The following is a 23,172-nucleotide window of genomic DNA, read 5'->3' as shown; positions in this document are numbered from 1 at the left end:
AAATGAGGCACAGCGTAGGAGAAATGTGACAGCCTACCACCAACGCTGATGAATTTCTGTTCTCAGCTTTTCTCACAGGGGGAAACCTTGAGCAAAGGTCCGGGACTACCCACTACAAAGAATGCAAAATAACTATCCTTGACCCAATGCCACACACCTCCCAGTAGCTAGCTATGAATGCCATTGTCAGAGGCTCAAAGTAAGGAACAAGTTCTGACTGGTGTCTACAGCAATGGAAGTTAAAAAGAGCTGAAAAGATCGAATAATCTTCTTTTAAGACAATATTAAATAGATATTAAAATATAATAAATCTTACGGCTAACAAAAGGCTTATATCCTGTTTCCTGAGTCAAGCTATTCCAACCATAATCCTATTTCATTATTTTTTTTTGTTTGTTTACGGGATATGGGTGTCACTGGTTAGACCAGCATTTATTGCCCATCCCTAGTTGCTCTTGAGAAGGTGGTAGTGGTGAGCTGCCTTCTTGAAGCGCTGTTTGTCGGTGGTGGAAGGAGTAAATGTTTGTGGAAGGGGTGCCAATCAAGCGGGCTGCTTTGTCCTGATGGTATTGAGTGTTGCTGGAGTTGCACTCATCCAGGCAAGTGGAGAGTATTCCATTACACTCCCAATTTGTGCCTTGTGAATGGGGACAGGCTTTGGGGAGTCAGGAGGTGAGTTACTTGCTGCAGAATTCCCAGCCTCTGATTATACATTCAATTTTGATATTTTGTTTGCAATACATGGTTTTGTGTTATTAATGGAGTTCCCTGAGCTCAAAACGTGATGCCTTTGTTGTAACATCAAGTGCATCATAAGGATTACATGATTTTGACAGGGAATGATGTCTGCACTGGAGTCTGATGCAGGAGTACATTTTGAGGCTATATTATTCATGCCTGTGCACACAACAATATTCACAGACCAAAAATACAGTGTGGAATTGTGCTATTGAAAAGATTCAGACCAGAGCTTGATGAATTGGAAGTTATCCAGTTGAACTAAATAAACGAAGGTCAAATGGCCTGACAGCTTTCTACGATGTTTCACTTAAATTCTCTGTGAACAGTTGTCAATCAACTGCTGTAAGTTTATATCCAATGTGTTAGGATATTGGACCAGATCCCAACTTTTGATAGGATATCAGACGAGAAACCTCAAACAAATTTCAATTTGTCGAATGGTGAAGAAAGAATACTTCACCCCAGGAGTGATGACTCTGACCAATGGCTATCTGTTATGTTAAAACAAACTTTAAAGGTGGATTAGCCATGCTAAATTGCCCGTGGTGTCCTAATAGTAAGGTTAAGGGGGGGGGGGGGAGTTGTTGGGTTACGGGTATAGGGTGGATACGTGGGTTTGAGTAGGGTGATCATTGCTCGGCACAACATCGAGGGCCGAAGGGCCTGTTCTGTGCTGTACTGTTCTATGTTCTATGTTCTAAATTAAACACAGAAGCAACCATATTGATATCAAAGAAATAGCTTTACAATTAACATTAAATAGATTTTAAATAAATGGAAAAACTTTGTCTTACTATTTAGACCTGCCATTATATTCCAATTAAGCAATCCAATACAGTTCAAATGCCACTTATAAATAAAGTTAACTATCAGGGTTTCTTGCTTATCTGTGCAGACCCTTGGAGAGAGAGAGTCCTTTTCAGGAACAACCTGAAACTTTGTCTGCCTTATCAGACTCAAATCCTATGGCAAGCTGTTTTTCAACTTAAAATCTTTCGGTGTCTGCAACATTACAAATGCCAAGTTCCTTCCATTAATTACATCATCTGTATTCTACTAAGTTGTCCCATGACCTGCTTAACTAGGACTAAACACCACTCCTTCACAAATTAGCTACATTCCAGGGAATCTCCTGCAATCAAAACAATGTTCCATTCATCATCTTGTAAACAAGTAAATGGTTAGAAACCATGGTTACTTTGCTTTTTACAACTCCTTAATTACAGTTTTAGCAGATAGGCTGCCTGTGTGTTTTTTAAATCGGGTTTTTGATGACATTACTGCCACAAATATAAAATATAATATATAACAATTTCATACATTCATCACAAATGTTAGAATGCAAGGGTGAACCTCAATCAATCATATCTGACACGTCTCAGAACTGCTTCGGGAGGGTTTTTGATACTGGGGGCAGGAAGACTTCTTATTCCTTATGGTGTTATTCCTTAACACTTTGATTTCAGTTTAGTTAAATAGAACATAAGCAAGTGAAATTGCTCTTTTTTTTAAGGGCAAATTTAGCGGGGTCAATCCACCTACCCTGCGCATCTTTGGGTTGTGGAGGTGAGACCCACGCAGCTACAGTGAGAATGTTCAAACTCCACACAGTAATCCAGGGCTGGGATCGAACCCGGGACCTCGTAAAATTCCTCTTACCGAAAATGGGGGAAAGTTGTGTTTTCCTCTTCAGTAAAAATGCACTGGCAAGTAAAATATATAATCCAAGATTCCATGTTTCAAAGAATCCATGTTTCATTACTAATTACAGAGGAAATACAAGCATTTCCTTGTGTATTGTTAAAGAAAAGTTATTTCAGGTCCAGATTATTGTCACTAATGGAGGAATTTGTCATGAAATGTTTTAATATTGCTTGTTGAATGACACCAGCAGTTCAATGCTGTAATAACTTGAAATCAATAATACCCACTTTATAATAGTGAAGTAAAATGTGCTGTACCTTCAGTAAAGGGAATAGTTCTTCCTGTGGTACTGTTGTATACAGATGCCGGGAGTGTTTCCTTTAATTCCTCACTCTGCGTCAATATAGAATCATTCTGCTTCTGCTCAGAAATGGGGCCAGACTCAACTCTGGCCCAGTAAACAAAGTATGACTGGACAGCTGAAACACTGCAGGTTACACAGAACAAAAGTCATTGATTAGAATGGGATCTCAGGGGATGTTGTCGTTTTAAACACTCACTGATCCAGAGGGAAAATATCTCAGCAAGGTAACTGGAACATTGGCTGTGTACCGGAATCTGAAGTGGGATATGCTGAAACATATGGACTGAAATTCCCCGAATGAGTCCCAATCCTGATGTCAGCCAAAATTCCAGGTTGGGAACTTGGAAGCTGCCTTGGCATTGTCACAGAATGGCCTCTCAGTGGGGCCTTAATTACCTGAATTGGCTGCCTGCCTCCAACAATTTTCCATAGGGCCAGGACATATTAGCCCATATTACATGGCCCAAAGCGTTACATATTTCTACACCACTGGAGTGACCCTATATTTTAAACCATTGTCCCATCAGGAATCAGACTTTGTCTTCTGACACAGGAACATATGAACATAGGAATTAGGAGCAGAAGTAGGTAATTCAGCCCTTCGAGCCTGCTCTGCCAGTCAATCAGATCATGGCTGATCTCTTCCTGGTCTCAAAGCCACCTCCCTACCTGTTCTCCATATTCCTTTAACCCGTTTTAAAAAATCTATATATCTATCTCCCTCTTGAAACCATTCAATAATTTGGACTTCCACAAATTCACCACCCTCTGCGAGAAGTAGTGCCTCCTCATCTCAGTTTTAAATCAACCTATATCTGTGACCTCTTAGAGTCATAGAGGTTTAAAGCATGAAAACAGGCCCTTCGGCCCAACTTGTCCATGCCGCCCAGTTTTTACCACTGAGCTAGTCCCAATTGCAAGCATTTGGCCCATAACCCAGTAACTTCATACTTGTGGCAATAAAAGATTATTTTTATTATAACTGTCAAAATGTTTTTTAAAAGACAAAATTGTACCCGCCTCTACTACTGCACCATTTGCTGAAGGTAAGCATGCAGGTGCAGCAGGCAGTAAAGAAGGCTAATGGTATGTTGGCTTTCATTGCAAGAGCTTTCGAGTACAGGAGCAGGGATGTGTAGTTACAATTATACAGGGCCTTGGTGAGGCTACACCTGGAATATTGTGTGCACTTTTGGTTTCCTTTTCTGAGGAAGGATGTTCTTGCTCTCGAGGGAGTGCAGCAGAGGTTTACTAGACTGATTCCAGGGATGGTGGGACTGTCATATGAGGAGAGATTGACTAGGTTAGGATTGTTCTCACTAGAGTTCAGAAGAATGAGGGGGGATCTTATAATGACTTATAAAATTCTGACAGGACTAGACAGGGTAGATGCAGGGAAAATGGTCCCAATGGTGGATGTGTCTGGAACCAGGGGTCACAGTTGGGCTAAACCATTTCGGACAGAGATGAAGAGACATTACTTCACAAAGAGTGGTGAGCCTGTGGAATTCATTACCACAGGAAATAGTTGTTGCTAAAACATTGAATATATGGGGCTGGTTTAGCACAGTGGACTAAAAAGCTGGCTTATAATGCAGAACAAGGCCAGCAGCGCAGGTTCAATTCCCGTACCGGCCTCCCTGAACAAGCGCAGGAATGTGGCGACTAGGGGCTTTTCACAGTAATTTAATTGAAGCCTATTTGTGACAATAAACAATTATTATTATTATATTCAAGAGAAAGTTTATGGGGAGAAAGCAGGATTAGGCTGTAGAGTTGGATGATCAGCTATGATTGTGATAAATGGTGGAGCAGACTCAAAGGGCAAAAAGGCCTCCTCCTGCTCCTATCTACTATGTATCTATGCACCACCCTGTCCACCTGTGACTCCACTTTCAAGGAGCTATGAACCTGTACTCCTACATCTCTTTGTTCTATAATTCTCCCCAACTCCCTACCATTAACTGAGTAGGTCCCGATTCAATCTACCAAAATATATCACCTCGCATTTATCCAAATTAAATTCCATCTGCCATTCATCAGCCCACTGGCCCAATTGATCAAGATCCCATTGCAATCCTAGATAACCTTCTTCACTATCCACTATGCCACCAATCTTGGTAACATCTGCAAACTTACTAACTGTGCCTCCAAAATTCTCATCCAAATCATTAATATAATTAACAAATAACAATGGACCCAGCACTGATCCCCGAGTCACACCACTGGTCACAGGCCTTCAGTTTTTTTAAAAAACCCTCTACAACCACCCTTTTTCTTCTGTCATCAAGCCAATTTTGTATCCAATTGGCTACCTCACCCTGGTTCCCTGAGATTTAACCTTGTGCAACAAACTACCATGTGGTACCTTGTTAAAGGCCCTTGCTAAAGTCCATGTAGACAACGTCAACTGCACTGCCCTCATCTACCTTCTTGGTTACCCCTTCAAAAACTCAATCAAATTCATGAGACATGATTTTCCACTCACAAAGCCATGCTTACTGTCCCTAATTAGTCCTTGCCTCTCTAAATGCCTGTAGATGTCTCTCAGAATACCTTCGAACAACTTACCCAACACAGACGTTAGGCTCACCGGTTCATATGTTAGGCTCACCGGTCTGTACATTAGGCTCACCGGTCCGTACATTAGGCTCACTAGTCCGTACATTAGGCTCACCTGTCTGTTCTAGTTTGTCCCACAAGGGAAACATTTGGTCATGGTCATACAAAGATTAGTACTGCTCATAGCAGTCACAAGGCCACCCTTCAGAAAGATTATCTGAAACCTAAATATGTGCATAAAAGATTGCACATAATATAACTTTGTTCTAAGCTCCGTTACTAGAGTCAAGCTCACCATTTTTCAGGCACATCACATTAATGCAGCTCATGTGTCTGAAACTTTTAACAGGTAAAAGCTCATATCACTTGAAGCTATGATCTGCACAACTCTGGAATGGTTCAGTGTCTCAGTACTTACACACTCCTGGCCAGACACCTAACCCTGATGCACAATTTTCTTGAAAATGTTTCAGAGTGAATGGAAGATTAATTTGTATTTTCATTGACCTCCACCCACAACATTGCAAGACTTCTCTGCTTTTGCTAATTTTCTTACATGCATTTTAAGGTCATAGACAATAATTACAAAAGTTTGATGTTCCCCATGAGTTGGTCTGGTGCTTTCCAAATAAAGGAGAGATTTCTCTTCAATGACTTGTCTGAGTGGGTCACGGTATCTCCATCTTTAGAACACTTCAGTAGTTTAGACCCAGACGAAATGAGAATGAAGGTCCCAGCCACTTGGTCATCAGCAACTCGGCGAGCCTGCATCAGGAAACCCATGAAGTCACGTGTGCTCCGTATAGTCACTGTAAAGAATAAGAGATATTCCTCATTGTTAGGAGCAAGCAGGCTTTTTCCTTTAATCCAGGAGCTACTCTCAAAACACACAGTACATCAGTTGGAAACTCGCCATATCATCTTCCTTTGCACAGTCACTCTTTAATGGGTTTTATTTCTTCCCCCATTCTTCCACTTTTCTCAACATCTTACCTTCTCAAATGTTCATTTACCTCTAGGCTCAGTTTCTCTAATATTCTCCTTGGTGGACTCCATCCTTCACCCTCTATAAGTTCCAACTCATCCAGCAATCAGCAGACGTAGTCTGTTCTGCACTAAACCCTGCACGGAGACTTAAACTGGTTCCATTTCCCAACATTTTAAATTTAATATCCTTATTATCATTAAATCCCATCACGCGCCTTCTCAGATGCAGGGCGGGATTCTCCAGTTCCCCAGCTGCATGGTTCTCGGTGTTGCGATCCTCTACCCCCGCTGCTTGTCAATGGAATTTCCCATTCAAGCCAACCCATGCCGTCAGGATACCCCACTGACTGACCTCTCTTCTTCGACCTGAATCTTGGCCTAACATTCTTCCGAGTTTTCATTAAACAGTCCAATGATCTCTTCTTCCACCAATATGTTGCAAACCATTCCAAAGTTTTGGACTAAAAAAACTATCCTAACCTCTTTCCTCACTCTTAGGTCGGAATTCTCCAGCCGTTAGGAGTCTCTGTTCCTGCCAGCAGTGCACCACAGCCCGTGAGTTTCCCAATGGCCTGGGGTGTCTTCAATGGGAAATTTCATTGCCAAGCTGCAGGAACAGAGAATCCTGCCACAGCGAACGGTACATTGACGAGAAACACATGCCTGGGGGAATCACAGAATCCCGCCCTTGGGTCACATAATCCTGCACTTACTGCCCACTTAAGGGCCTCACCCTGCTGCTGGCATTAACGCAGTGGTGGGCTTGGTGTTTGCTATGTAGGGAGCACAACTAACAAAACTGTGTGGTGTTGTTTGTGGGCTCCTGGGGGTGAGAGAGCAGTTGTTTACTCAGTCTCTGATCGAGGAACACAACATCAGGAAGGAGGGTGCTTGCTGAGAGCTACCCACTTGCCCTTCCTGTTGACCACACTCCTCGACAAATTCCACTAGGCGATCTTCAGGATAACAAACTCCTCTCCGGCCATCACTCAGGTGTGACCTGGGATCCTATGCTGATACTAGGCCTCGTGTGGGTGTCAAAACAGCAGCAGCCTTCCCCTCCTAGTGGCACCACCTGCAATGACAGCTGGCAGCCTCTGATTTGCCCACAGCTCTGGGCAGCAGAACCTCCTTACCTGGAGGCTTGGATCTCGGGGAAGGTTCATCACTGTTCAGTTAAGTTACTGAGTGGTGCTTGATTCGACAGGCCTTCCCTAAAAGAGGCCATATGGGGACCAGCTCTCCAGCTGACATGTGAGACGCCCTTTGCCTCCAGTAAATATTGCCCAGTGGATGCATTTATTGTAAACTTCTAAAATTCCCCAGATTCTGGTCGGGTCATAACAGATTTGAAACAGATGTAAGTTGCAAATTGAACACCTTTATTCAAGAAAGGAGAAAATCAGAAATCAGCAAGCAATAGGTCAATTAGCCTAACATGTGTCATCGGGAAGATGTTAGAATCCATCGCTAACGGATAGCAGGACATTTAGAAAACCATAATACAGTCGGCAAAGTCAACAAGGCTTTGTGAAAGGGAAATCGTGTTTGACAAATTTATTTTAGAGTTCTTTGAGGATGTAACAAGCAGGATGGATAATGGGGAATCAGTAGATGTAGTGTATTTAGATTTCCAAAGATATTCAATAAGGTGCCATATAAAATATTACTGCTGAAGATAAGAGCTCATGGTATTGGGGTGATATATTAGCCTGGATATTGGTTTGGCTGAGAAAAAAACAGAGTATCCGGATAAATGGGTCATTTTCAGGATAGCAAACTGTAACTAGTGGAGGGCCATAGGGATCAGTGCTGGAGCCTCAACTATTTATGATCTATATTAAAGACTTAGATGAACAGTCCAAAAATACATAGGAAGGCAAGTTGTGAGGAGGATACAAAGAATCTGCAAAGAGCAATAGATGGGTCAAGTAAGTGGGCAAATAATTTGGCAGATGGCGTATAATAGAACATAGAACATAGAACAGTACAGCACAGAACAGGCCCTTCGGCCCTCAATGTTGTGCCGAGCCATGATCACCCTACTCAAACCCACGTATCCCCCCTATACCCGTAACCCAACAACCCCCCCTTAACCTTACTTTTATTAGGACACTACGGGCAATTTAGCATGGCCAATCCACCTAACCCGCACATCTTTGGACTATAATGTAGGAAAATGTGAGGTTGCCCACTTTGCAGAAGAATTGAAAAGCAGAATATTATTTAAATTGAGAGACAAAGCAGAATTCTGCAGCACAGAGGGATCTGGGTGCCCTTGTACATGGATCACAAAACACTTGTATGCAGGTAAATCAAGTAACAAGTGAAGAGGGAACATAGCAGAGCACATATTACCGCCTTACAGTGCTAACTTCACATTATTACAATTGCGCAACTCTTCCTTGAGGCTTTTTTCTGCCTGGTTGATGTTCTGTAATTACACTGCATTTTTAAAAAAATCTTCCATCTCACTGAGGAGGCATGAGGTTAATCCATAACAAACAACCTGCTCTGAAAAATCTGTTCACATTTTGACAGCTGTGACAAATTCCATCACAACAGCCGAGACAATAAATAACATTCTAAAGCAATCAATAATGTTCTAAATAAAGCAACCCACAAAGTTCTAAGATAAATTGCCTTGCTTCCTAATATGAATGAATCCTTAAAAAAATTCTAGGATGTGCATATAGATCCACATCATCAACAAAAATAATAATCACTTCTTCCTTGGACTATATCCTTTCTGTGTACTACGTTTCATTGAAATCCATCCATTCGTTTTTGAGATATAGTTTACAGACAAACAGACAAATTAACGGGTGAAAACATTGGCTGGGATTCTCTGCCGGCATGATTCTCCGTTATCTCGGCGCCAGAGGGTTTCCCAACGGCGTGGGGCTGCCCCACAATGGGAAACCCCATTGACCGACTGGCGTAAGGGAGAATCCCAACAGCCGGTCGGAGCAGAAATGTGGCGGGGCGGAGAATCCCGGCCATTATCTCTGCCCACCCTCACTAGCATGTGTAATTAGGAATGGAATGCAGGCCTCTATTTGAAGGGAGTGGAGTACAGTGATAGGGAGGCTACAGCTATACAGGGAATTGGGTGGTGCACAACTCATGTACAGTGAATAATAATATTCTCCTTACTTCAGATTCCGAAAGGGCTTGACAGGGTAGATGCTGAGAGGGAGGTGGCCCTTGTTGGGGAATCTACAACTAGGGGACACAGTTTAAAAATAAGGGATCTCCCATCTAACACAAATGAGGAGGAATGTATTCTCTCGGAGGGTCATTCATCTTTGGAATTCTTGACTTCAGAGTGCAGTGGAGGCTAGGTCATGACTATATTCGAGCCCCGAGTTAGACAGATTAATAATCTACAATGAGACTAAGGGTTATGAGGGGGAAGACAGAAGTGGAGTTGAGGCCACAATAAGATCAACCAACATCTTAGGGAATGATGGAGCAGGTTCAAGAGGCCAAAATGCCTTCTCCTGTAAACTTCACCTGTAAGGGTGGCACCGTAGCACAGTGGTTAGCACAGTTGCTTCACAGCTCCAGAGTCCCAGGTTCGATTCACGGCTTGCGTCACTGTCTGTGCGGAGTCTGCACGTTCTCCCCGTGTCTGCGTGGGTTTCCTTCGGGTGCTCCGGTTTCCTCCCACAGTCCAAAGATGTGCTGATTAGGGGGATTGGCCATGCTAAATTGCCTTTAGTGTCCAAACACAGAATGTTAGGTGGGTTTACGGTGATAGGGTCGGCGTGTGGGCTTGGGTGGGTTGCTCTTTCCAAGGGCTGGTGCAGACTCGATGGGCCGAATCACCTATTTCTGCACTGTTAATTCTATGATTCTATGATTTCTTATGATTCTACGATTAGGATTCTCATTCTTTGTTTTTCCTGCAAAAATGTAACAGCCCGCACCTCTCCACAATAAATTACCACCATAAACTTCAACACATCCCAAACTCTGTTACCCATTTCCAATCCCATTTCAAGCCCCACTTACCCAACATTGTCCTCATTGACCTACATTGCTGCCTGGTCCCCCGAGTATTAAATTCAAAATTCCTATTTCCGTGTTTACATCACTTCAGTATCGTGCATCTTCCTTTCTCTGTAATGTCCGCCAGCCCTAAACCCCAAACAATTTCTTTATTTGTCTGATTTCCTTCACCACACTATTGGCAGTCATGGTTCCCAGATCCTTCACTCTGGAATTCCCTCCATCTTATTATCCTTTAAATCCCTCTTCAAAGCCCACCAGTTTGAGCAAGGTTTTGGTCACACCTCTTAATATTTTGTTTGGCTCAGTGTCCATTTACATGAAAGGTCTTATCTAAATCAAAGTTGCTGCTGAAGTATTTTACTGTTTGCCAGACCTCCTTCCCATCAATAAATTGTGTTGTCAATACCCAAGACAAAGTCATTTATATACACAAAATGTATACAAAAAGTAGACCCAGCATTAAACGCTAGGATAACTTAACGTTGTAGCCTAACTTGAGGCAATGAAGCAGCATGATGTGAATTGAATGAAATGGATTAAATTCAGCAAAAACTGTAAAAACTACTCAAGGAATAAATACCCAGCCATAACAGTGTCACCGAATGTTTGTATACTCTGCGACTTTCTGAATGGCCATAAATGACCCAAGAAAGGGTTAATATTTGTGTCATTATTTCCTACATCACCTGCTATTTTGGTAGGTATTTCATTATTTTTTTCAGTTTGATCATTACTCAAAACTCCAAATAAGGCTAACTATAGATCATAACTTGAACTTGACATTTGAGGTCAATTTTCGCTTGATCTATTCATTTCATAAAGTTTTGTCTTTAATGTAGCCTCTTTCTCATCCTGAAATCCCTCTTTAACGGCAGGCAAAGTCTCGCATGCTATCTGGTCTGCAATTTCTTACAGTCCACCAGCTACATCTAGTGGCAGGAAATCGTTATTACATAGACTTTCATTATTGTGCAATTCGTTCATTAAAATAATTCTTTACCATTTTACATCTTAATTTTTATCGAAATAAATCTATTTTGGAAACGCTTTTTGCAAAGATGCAAATCCTTGCTGATGAGGCCAACACATAAAGAAATTATCCATTGGTTGATACCCAAGGTATTTGTAATCTGTTGGTGTGTGTGGTAATGGGCTCCCTGAAAAGCTACAATCTAAAAGTACTTCTTGTACCCACTAATTTGATTTGGTATTTTGATAGAGATCTGTCGACTGCCCACTCCCACCCCCTTTTTACATTCCAATGCAAGATAGGCTTTCTGTGTTCACTTTTTTCAAAATGCTAACCTTTAATCGGGCAGCATCTTTTCGGTGTTGATTTCTTAAATTAGGTGGAGTTCAGTAACTAATGAGGAGAGAATCATGCATTTGTCATTGGAGACATTCAGATAAAAGTACATTCAGACGCACTACATTCATGTTATTATCGAAAATCCATAAAGATAGATTGTAGAGTTCTGCAGGATTTCAAGTGACATAACAAAGCCTCAAATTGTTATGGTGAATGTATAAATACTGTCAATTCACCAGTATACTGTTATATGTTATACTATGTTATTAACCCTGTGGGCTCCATCTATGGGCCATTGTGTGGCTTCACCCACAGGGGGTGATGTTGGAGCATGTACGGGCTCCGCCCATGGCTCTGCCCTTTAGAGGAAGTATAAGAGCAGCAGACCTGCGGGACCGCCTTCAGTAATGTACTGGTCGCAGGCAGGCAAAGTTGTAAGTTGATTAAAACCACTGTTTACTTCGAGACGAGTCTTTGAGTGAATTGATGGTCGCACCAATTTAATCAACTTAAAGAACTACTATGGTGTCAGCCCTCAAACCTGACAGACTGGAACTCGATCCACAGGCCGCGGAGGCGAAATAATTTTTTTAACATTGGCTTCGGTGTTTCAAGGCCTACCTTGCTGCGTCGTCGACACCATCCGTCACGGATGAACAGAAATTGAGTCTCCTCCACACACGGCTGAGTCATCGCATTTCTGCCCAGCTCGACGAAGCCACCTCCTATACAGAGGCTCTTGCAATACTCGAACGCATCTACGTGTGGCCTGTGAACGAGGTCTATGCGCGACATATCTTCACCACTCGCAGCCAGTGCCCCGGGGAGTCGCTGTTGACTATCTGCGCAACCTCAAAGCCCTCGCGCGCATCTGTAACTATCAGGCCGTTACGGCCATTCAGTAGATGGAGCTCGTCGTCCGAGACGTTTACGTTGCTGGGGTCAGATCGAACTATGTGAGGCAGCGCCTGCTCGAAAAAGGGGCCCAGGTCCTGGAGGACACGGTAAAACTGGCGACCTTGCTGGAGGTCGCTTTTCAGAGTCTCACTGTGTTCCCCGCCGACCACGCGACTCCCTCGTGGGCCCCCGACCAGAGACTACCCCAGGCCTGTGCCGCGCGGCTGCCCGCTCATCATGGGGGGCTACCTTGCTATTTTTGCAGCCAGCCTCAACACCCCCGGCAACACTGCCTGGCCCGCAACGCAAACTGCAGCAGCTGCGGGCGAAAAGGACACTTCACCAAGGTCTGCCTGGCCAAGCCTAAACGCTCAAACTCACAGACCCGATCCACTGACTCTCAGCCTGCAGACCCCGTAATGTGGCAGTGTGTCTGCCGACTCCACACAACACGTGCGACTCATGGGGGCCGCCATCTTGGCCATCCTCCCACACGCGGCCGGCCATGTGCGATCCATGGGGACCGCCATCTTGGATGCCCTCTTCCTCACCGCCCGCCACGCTCGATCAACGGGGGCCGCCATCTTTGCCACCATCTGCTACGCCACTCGACGCGTACAACCTGCACGGACAGTCATCGCGGAGCCGCCCCAGCACCGCCGATCACGCCGCCGTTTACCCTCAACTCAGTGCAGTCACCTTGGACCAGTCGCGACCCAAGCACCTCAGGAGCTCCATGATGGCCGTCCAGGTTAACGGGTACGAGACACCTTGCCTGTTAGACTCCGGGAGCACGAGAGATTTATTCACCCGGATCTGGTATGACGCTGCTCGCTCCCGATATTCCCGACGCAACTTACAATCTCTCTCGCCTCTGGGTCGCACTCAGTACAAATCCAAGGACGCACTACTGCAACCTCAGCGATACAGGGTGTCGAGTATACTAATTTTCAATTGTATGTGCTCCCAGACCTCTGCGCCCCTCTCCTTTTAGGACTCGACTTTCAGTGCAATCTCAGGAGCCTAACTCTTAGTTTTTACGGACCCCTGCCCCTTCCCACCATGTGCAGCCTCGCAACCCTAAAAGTCGACCCTCCTCTCCTCTTCGCTAACCTCAGCGCTGATTGCAAGCCAGTAGCCACTCGAAGCAGGAGGTATAGTATGCAGGACAGGACGTTTATTAGGTCCGAGGTCCGGCGTCTCTTGCGGGAAGGAGTCATCGAGGCCAGCAATAGCCCCTGGAGAGCTCAGGTGGTGGTCGTCAAGACCGGGGAAAAGTTCCGGATGGTGGTTGATTACAACCAGACCATTAACCGGTTTACGCACCGCGTATTCTCCGCGGTGGATCTGAAGTCTGCATACCACCAGCTCCCAATCCGCCCGGAGGACCGCCACTACACGGCATTTGAGGCAGACGGCCGACTTTTTCATTTCCTCCGGGTCCCCTTTGGCGTCATGAACAGGGTTTCGGTGTTCCAATGAGCGATGGACCGAAGGGTGGACCAGTACGGGCTGCGGGCCATGTTTCCGTACTTGGACAACGTCACCATCTGCGGCCATGATCAGCAGGACCACGACGCCAATCTCCACCGATTTCTCCAAACCGCCCAAAAACTTAACCTCACTTATAACAAGGAGAAATGCGTTTTCTGCACAATCAGGTTAGCCATCCTCGGCTACGTCATGAAAAACGTGGTCCTAGGGCCCGACCCTGACCGTATGCGCCCCCTCCTACTACTCCCTCTCCCTCACTGTCCCAAGGCCCCCAAGAGATGCCTTAGATTTTTTTCCTATTACGCCCAGTGGGTCCCCCAGTATTCAGACAAAGCCCGCCCACTATTTAAGGCCACCCTTTTCCCACTGGCAGCCGAGGCTCGCCAGGCCTTCAACTGCATCAAGGTGGACATCGCCAAAGCTGCCATGCGTGCGGTGGACGAGTCTGTCCCCTTCCAGAGGTCGCTCTCGCCGCCACCCTTAACCAAGCAGGCAGGCTGGTAGCGTTCTTTTCACGCACCCTCACCACCTCTGAACTTCGACACCAGTGCTTCGGCGATCGCAATGTACGATCTGGGTGCCGGACCAACTGAATTTGTGAACCCGTCACCCCCGCCGGACTTAATTTTTTTTACAGGTGGTGAATGTATAAATACTGTTAATTCACCAGTATACTGTATTGCGTTATACTATGCTATTAACCCTGTGGGCTCCATCTATGGGCCATTGTGTGGCTTTACCCACAGGGGGAGATGTTGGAGCATGTACGGGCTCCGCCCATGGCTCTGCCCTTTAGAGGAAGTATAAGAGCAGCAGACCTGCGGGACCGCCTTCAGTATTGTACCAGTCGCAGGCAGGCAGAGTTGTAAGTTGATTAAAACCACTGTTTACTTCGACACGAGTCTTCGAGTGAATTGATGGTCGCATCAATTGTATTTTGTGTTGTCATTGCTGTGGTGGTGTCTATCCCTTGAGTTGAGGATATCAATTCAGTGTCCTTGGTTTCTGCCGTTGAACTTCATCTGACTGAACAGGCCGATTCTTGACACATGGATCTTTGGGCACCTGTGCAGGATGAGGTTGTGGAAAGTATTGTGTGTACGATGTTCAGGGAAGAGATATTCCTTGCACCGTACAGACTGGACCATCAGCACGTGACTCCCGCGGCAGATTAAAGAATCCTATATTCTCGGTTAGGTCTGAGTAGGCAGGATTCCCCCCTGATTTTGCGCCCATTTGACAGGATTATTCAGATTAGGAAGATGGGTGAGAATCATATAGCTGTATTAATCATCTGCCATCATTTTCACAGCAAATGTCGCCTCAAACCCCCTGTCATTTGTGGCTTGGCAATACCAAATACTTACACCTGTTAAAATAGGGAAATGATACAAACCTAAATATATAAATGGCCACCGCAGTGAAGATAATCAATGCAGCAGTGATGAAGGAACAGATCCACAGCAGTACATCTTCTGCTCCTTGTCAGGATCATGAAATTCTTTGTACTTCTTCAAAACCATCCAGCATTTTAAACGGATGCTGTCATTGAGTGGCACTATTGCACTGCAGGCAGTCCGACAGAATAGAACTTCCTCCTGCTACTTTGATGCTGCAAAATGCCACATACGGGGTTATTGAATATGAGGTTCAGGTACTGACACCGACAGTGAGGGAACAAGGGTGCCCACCTGACAGATTCTGGGAGTGGCACCCTTCCAGTCCAAGTAGAGGAGATAGAAACCAATTAAGCCAAAGACCGAAAGGACTATTGATAATATCTTCATTCTAGGCCTCCTGCTGTTCAAACTCTCTTGGATATGATTGCAATGAGCAAGATTATTTTACCAAGTGCTCAGATTGTGACCTGGAACCACACCTACAATTACTGCCATAAAACTTACACACCCCAAAGTCTACCAGAGGAATATCTGGTGCTCAGTAGTGCCGTGCGGATAATGAGCCCATTCTTTTCCAGATGGGAATTCTGTTTAGCTTTGTTAATGAGGCAGAAACTCATCTGATCTGGGATCTATCCCAGAAACCTCTGCCCAGCCTACACAAGATTCCAGCAGGAGCGTCATTAGAATTTCGACCCTGTATAATTGCACCAGCAGCCAGTTTCCTTCCACCCACTGGCGGGTCCTCACCAGCGGGAATACTGACATGACCCTAATACAAAGAGGAAGTGAGAAATCTAGTGACAAGAAAGACTCAGATTTTGCTCATATTGTACTGTGGGCCTCAGAAGACAAGGGAAATTAAATGAAACAGCCCCAAAGAACAGACACAGGTAGATGCAATTAATCCATAGCAGTCAATGTAATGCAGACATATTGCCAACCTCATGCTACCTCCTCGTTTTCTGCATCTAACCAATGCTAACCCCATTGTACAAATCATCGGGGGGGCGGGGGGCAATATCATTACTTGCCAGCACCATTTAAAGCTAGACGGTACTAGATGCTGTAGCCTTCACCTCGTTGATCGCCTGAAGGCGGATCCTGCTGGGATGGAGAGAAGCCTCTCCACCCTGTGCCCTGACATGGTGAGGGGACCTGTTGGAATTCTTGACTCTTGAGAAGGTTAAGTTTGAACTGAGGGGAAGAGAGGGGTTCTACAATTCATGGGCTTTATTCATTGTGCACTTTCAAGAACTGGATAACATCGAACATTGGGGGGGGGGGGGGGGGGGGGGGTTTGGGAAGGTTGGAGGGAGAGGGACTGAATGGTGACTATGGGTGATCCCTGATTTCTTTTTGTTATTTGTTTATGGTAACATGCGGGCTAATGTTTGGGGGTTTGGTGATGGATAGGATTGTTGTTGTTGATATGGGGATTGACATTGTACACGTTACTGCTTATTGTTTATTGTTGGTGGGTCTAAACTTGGGAGAAAATGTGAAAAAGGAGGAGAATAAAAATATATATTTTTTTAAAGTGGGATCGTACTGCTTAAAACTAATTTACACCTCTTAAATTGAAGGTGTATGGTGGCTGCTGGAGGTGCTGAGATCTTTGAGAATAGTATTGTGCAGCAATCAAAAATGGCTGACTGTGGGAGAGAAAAGGTTTTTGGACATGGCATTTGAGGTCATAGTGGAAAAGGTGAACAGGATGAGAGATGTCCTTCCGGACACATGCCCCTAGGTTGTGGGAATAGATAGTCACAGATGTCAATGTCAGGGGTTTAGCCCGACAAAGGCCAAGCATGGGTCTGACATGTGTCCACAGAGTCCAGAATCAGTAGTTGCCCACTGATTGACCTTGTCAAGAAATGTGAACTAACCTTATTCCAGGCCAAGGCCAAGGACTTCATTTCCCGGCAAGCCCATGAGTTCTGGCACATGCACAGAAGGCAGCAAGGTGACAGGATCAGCTCAGCTCATTCTGGGCTCTTTTCTCAGAGATCATCAGGGTGCCCCCGTGGCATTGGTAGCACAGAAGCCTGACTGTGGGGCCCATGGTGGTGATAAAGGTTAAGCCCATGTGACTGGGTGTGCAGGAGGCAGAAGAGGCAGCAAAAGTAAAAGTGCTGTTGTTAGCAGACTCCAGGTAGAGAGAGTTGAGGGAAGTCCAAGAAGGTACCAGAAGGTTACTTCATCCGTGATGGAAAAGTTTAGGGCTCAGAAGCAGATCTGGAAGAGTGAAATTGGAGTTCAGAGAAACACAGGAGCAGTATCAGATCAGTGAAGCTAACACTCTGCTAAAGAGCCAAAATTGTGCCAAAAAGTGGATTCTGGAGTGGAGCTTTGTGACTCCCATGGAAGGCAGTCTCAGGAGAAGAGATTGGACCATTGGGGGTGTGCAGTTGTTGAGGTAGTATGATTAGGAGTGGCTATCTTCGAGAGTGGAGATTTACAATCCCTCATAAAGGAGACAAAGTTTTCACGAGACTGTGAAACTCACCATGGACACTGACATCTGGGTCGGATGTTGGTAAATCCATGAGATCTGCCTTGGGCACAGCTGCTACGAAGGTGCATTTTGCTGTGTTCAGCCACAATTTGTCTCATAATTCATATTTATCTCATGTTAATTCTGAATAAATTAGATATTCTAATTGCTTTACTTTTCTGACTTTGTATAGTAAAGTTCATTTTCTATATTTAAAATTATGGAATCTTGTAGCTTTATTCTCTTAGTAAATACCTGGGATCCCACACTTTGTCTACTTTAAAGAAAAAGTCACTGGTCCTTAAAGGAATCATAACAACATAACAATCTGTCTGTCCTGCATACTCACAGTGGCCGTTAGCTGCACATACCAGTATATTTATCAATACAGAATCCGGCACAGAATATGTGAACATCTGCTACAACCACCATTTTGGAACCAGAAGGAGCCTTATAGTGGTTCAAGAAACAAGTGCTACCAAGCCCAATTTCACCCTTGAGGGTTTCTCACCCATGAGTTCTTAAATTTCTGGAGAAAATTTCAAATTGGATCCTCTGCCTCAAAATATTCAGGCACTTTGCATCAAGGATAATAATAATAATAATAACAAGTAGGCTTCAATGAAGTTACTGTGAAAAGCCCCTAGTCGCCACATTCTGGCGCCTATTCGGAGAGGCTGGTACGGGAATTGAACCCGTGCTGCTGGCCTTGTTCTGCATTACAAGCCAGCTGTTTAGCCCACTGTGCTAAACCAGGATGCATACATTCATATTTGTATTTTCCTATCAGAAGGATGCCAAGACTCAATTTCTGAGAAAGGTATTATCAGAACAAATTCCTTGCTTTGTTTGCTTTGTGAGAAATACGAGAATGACTAGAGCGAGGGTAGGTCCGATCAAGGACAATAGCGGGAAATTGTGTATTGAGTCTGAAGAGATAGGAGAGGTCTTGAACGAGTACTTTTCTTCAGTATTTACAAACGAGAGGGGCCATATTTTTGGAGAGGACAGTGTGAAACAGACTGGTAAGCTCGAGGAGATACTTGTTAGGAAGGAAGATGTGTTGGGCATTTTGAAAAACTTGAGGATAGACAAGTCCCCCGGGCCTGACGGGATATATCCAAGGATGCTATGGGAAGCAAGAAATGAAATTGCAGAGCCATTGGCAATGATCTTTTTGTCCTCACTGTCAACAGGGGTGGTACCAGGGAATTGGAGAGTAGCGAATGTCATGCTTCTGTTCAAAAAAGGGAATAGCGATAACCCTGGGAATTACAGGCCAGTTAGTCTTACTTCGGTGGTAGGCAAAGTAATGGAAAGGACACTGAGGGATAGAATTTCTGAGCATCTGGAAAGACACTGCTTGAGTAGGGATAGTCAGCACGGATTTGTGAGGGGTAGGTCTTGTCTTACAAGTCTTATTGGCTTCTTTGAGGAGGTGACCAAGCATGTGGATGAAGGTAAAGCAGTGGATGTAGTGTACATGGATTTTAGTAAGGCATTTGATAAGGTTCCCCATGGTAGGCTTGTGCAGAAAGTAAGGAGGCATGGGATAGTGGGAAATTTGGCCAGTTGGATAACGAACTGGCTAACCAATAGAAGTCAGAGAGTGGTGGTGGATGGCAAATATTCGGCCTGGAGCCCAGTTACCAGTGGTGTACCGCAGGGATCAGTTCTGGGTCCTCTGCTGTTTGTGATTTTCATTAATGACTTGGATGAGGGAGTTGAAGGGTGGGTCAGTAAATTTGCAGATGATACGAAGATTGGTGGAGTTGTAGATAGTGAGGAGGGCTGTTGTCGGCTGCAAAGAGACATAGGTAGGATGCAGAGCTGGGCTGAGAAGTGGCAGATGGAGTTTAACCTTGACAAGTGTGAGGTTGTCCATTTTGGAAGGACAAATATGAATGCGGAATACAGGGTTAACGGTAGGGTTCTTGGCAATGTAGAGGAGCAGAGAGATCTTGGGGTCTATGTTCATAGATCGTTGAAAGTTGCCACTCAAGTGGATAGAGCTGTGAAGAAAGCCTATGGTGTGCTAGCGTTCATTAACAGAGGGATTGAGTTTAAGAACCTTGAGGTGATGATGCAGCTGTACAAAACCTTGGTAAGGCCACATTTGGAGTACTGTGTGCAGTTCTGGTCACCTCATTTTAGGAAGGATGTGGAAGCTTTGGAAAAGGTGCAAAGGAGATTTACCAGGATATTGCCTGGAATGGAGAGTAGATCTTACGAGGAAAGGTTGAGGGTGCTAGGCCTTTTCTCATTAGAACGGAGAAGGATGAGGGGCTTGATAGAGGTTTATAAGATGATCAGGAGAATAGATAGAGTGGACAGTCAGAGACTTTTTCCCCGGGTGGAACAAACCATTACAAGGGGACATAAATTTAAGGTGAATGGTGGACGATATAGGGGGGATGTCAGAGGTAGGTTCTTTACCCAGAGAGTAGTGGGGGCATGGAATGCACTGCCTGTGGAAGTAGTTAAGTCGGAAACATTAGGGACCTTCAAGCGGCTATTGGATAGGTACATGGATTATGGTAGAATAATGGATTGTAGATTAATTTGTTCTTAAGGGCAGCACGGTAGCATTGTGGATAGCACAATTTCTTCACAGCTCCAGGGTCCCAGGTTCGATTCCGGCTTGGGTCACTGTCTGTGTGGAGTCTGCACATCCTCCCCGTGTGTGCGTGGGTTTCCTCCGGGTGCTCTGGTTTCCTCCCACAGTCCAAAGATGTGCAGGTTGGGTGGATTGGCCATGATAAATTGCCCTTAGATTATCATAGAATTTTGGACACTATGATTAAACTAGGACAAAAGTTCGGCACAACATCGTGGGCCGAAGGGCCTGTTCTGTGCTGTATTTCTCTATGTTCTATGTAACTTTGCAACATCTTATTTAGAGCAGTAAGCAGTCCTTGATATTCTTTGGTGTCTCTTTTGTACTTCCATGAAAGGTGTTTAATTGCTGGAGATAAATCAATGAACAAGTTAATAGATATTGTGAAACAGCAAATATTGTTCAATATAAAGGGTTAAAATTCCTCAGGATCCAATGTCAGAAGTTGACTGAGATTGACCCCTATACTTCGCTGCTTCAGGTCTCCATCACCCACAAACAAGGGGCAAATCAATTTTTTAAATACTTTCCTCAGGTGCCTAGGTTTCTTGGATGCACCCAGATCCCACCAGTGGGGCCCACACCCATTCCAATCCCCCACCAATCCCACTAGTAGGGCCCATAACCACCCAATGGCACCATTGATGTTTGTACCCAAACGGAAGCCATTGGCGGAGCTCGTACAGTCCTGAGACCCACACCCAACCTGCTGAAGATTGGAGTATTTCAACCCATTTATTGTAACAGACTCACATGATGCACTAGGCCACAATCCAGGCTTGGGAATGAAAATTCCCAGTGTAAAGAGACCTTTCCCAGTCTATTGTCACTATTTGCGTTACATTGCAACAGTGTACCCGAACAGGTGCCGGAGTGTGGCGACTAGGGGATTTTCACATTAACTTCATTGCAGTGTTCAGCCTACTTGTGACAATAATAAAGATTATTATTAGAAGCTCCCAAAACAGTCCGTCGGCCATCTTCTAACGCTCTTGCCAATTACAGCATAACATTGGCTGAATCCCCCAGGAGACTTTGGGGATCAAGGCTACAGGAGTTAAACTTCGGAAAGACATTTTCCTTCTCATACTGTGTGTGGTGATTGTGTATCAGTGTAGATGCAATACAACTGAGCAAGCACTAGAGGGAGCACGGGAGAGCTATAAATACATAGGGACAGGAAGTGAGGACACACTTCACGGAAGGCAGAACTGGTAGCAGGACACAGACACATGCAGGCAGCATTTGAGGTAGCCGTAAGTTAAGCTCTGAAGACAGAACAAATTCACAATAAAGCATCTTCTCCACCTTTGAGACTACGAGCTTTATTAAGACACGAGGAACAACACATGGTACCAAGGAGTGACTTCAGACGCTTACTACAAGACAACTCAGCTGCAGACACAGAAAGACCAAAATGGCAAGAAAAACTCCTACTGGACATTCAACTTGGGAAGACATCGCTTATTCGAGGATGTGGCTTGGAACCCCACCTCAGCTGGACATGACCGGCAATGTAAGAAATGTCTGGAAAATATTTAAACAAATGTTCGATTTTTACATCATAGCAAATGATGTAGCAGCAGCCTCAGACGAAATTAAAATAGCAATGCTCATCGCAGGACATGATGCTAGGAAAGTATATCATGGATTTAAATACTCAAAAGATGAAGACAGCAACAACTTACAAATAATACTAAAACATTTCGAAGAGTACTGTATGGAATTTGAACAGCACGGTATGCTCAGAGGCCAAACTGCACAGAGTCTGAGTGATGCAAAACTCAAACAATCACTGTCAAAACAGAAAGAGTTCAGTCAAGAAATCGCGAGTGAAAAGTATAGATCAAAAAGAAGAAATAACTTGAATTTTTCACAAAGCCAAAATGCTGAAATCCAGTCCAGATCGAAAGGAAAAGGTAACTTACAACTTTCAGAAAGAAAAAACGCTGAAATCCGCGATAAAATGGCGTCGGAGCACATTTTACAATCTCTGGCAGACAAAGAACTAAAATCTGCGTCAGTTTAAAAAAGTTTGTGTTGCTGATCGTTATGCGCATGCGCAAGCCGCGCGTGCGCAGTGGTCACAAAACCGCACAGTAAAGGAAGGCCGATTTGCGCATGCGCAATCGATTCCTACGCGTGGCGTCACGAGCGTCATGATGTCTGAGGATCCGGACCACGCCAATAGAAACCATGCAGATTTAGACTCCAGAAGAGGAGCACTAAGAGTCCAGTGAGATCACATCAACAGAAACCATGAAGATTTTGACTCCAGAAGAGGAGCACCAAGAGTCCAGAGAGACCACGTCAAATGAAATAGTGAAGAATTTGACTCCAGAAGAGGAGCACCAAGAAAGCAAAGACGACGAATCAAATCCACCACAAATGACTGATGTCACCAGCATCAATACAACATCAGATCATTTTCGCCATTCTCGAGACGAAACGTTCAATGTAACAGATTCCACAAAGGATACTCGCACCAATAACTGTGACAATGACTCAAATTATCCACACGGGACACTCATTGAGCATAACAAGAAAAACAAAAGCCACAAGAAGCACAGCAGAAACGAGAACAACAACAGCAAGAACAAAAGCAACATGAAGCGCGATAAGAACAAAAATCGCAAGAAGCAC

General features: G+C 44.6%; 1 protein-coding gene across 1 annotated transcript in view; it reads right to left on the bottom strand.

The window, feature by feature from the left end:
* LOC119963198 (reelin domain-containing protein 1-like) overlaps window positions 1-23,172 on the bottom strand; it is a 65,805-nt gene that overhangs the window by 17,285 nt on the left and 25,348 nt on the right. Inside the window, exons 3-4 of the mRNA XM_038791941.1 lie at window positions 5,898-6,120; window positions 2,703-2,872 (exon numbers count right to left, since the gene is read on the bottom strand). Of these exons, the coding sequence (XP_038647869.1) occupies window positions 2,703-2,872; window positions 5,898-6,120 (393 nt within the window). The remainder of the gene's footprint in view (window positions 1-2,702; window positions 2,873-5,897; window positions 6,121-23,172) is intronic.

This window comes from Scyliorhinus canicula, chromosome 3, assembly GCF_902713615.1.
Source record: "Scyliorhinus canicula chromosome 3, sScyCan1.1, whole genome shotgun sequence".
NCBI classification, from domain to species: domain Eukaryota; kingdom Metazoa; phylum Chordata; class Chondrichthyes; order Carcharhiniformes; family Scyliorhinidae; genus Scyliorhinus; species Scyliorhinus canicula.
Note: the sequence above shows the minus strand (reverse complement) of the source record. Positions and strands in the feature narration are given on the sequence as shown.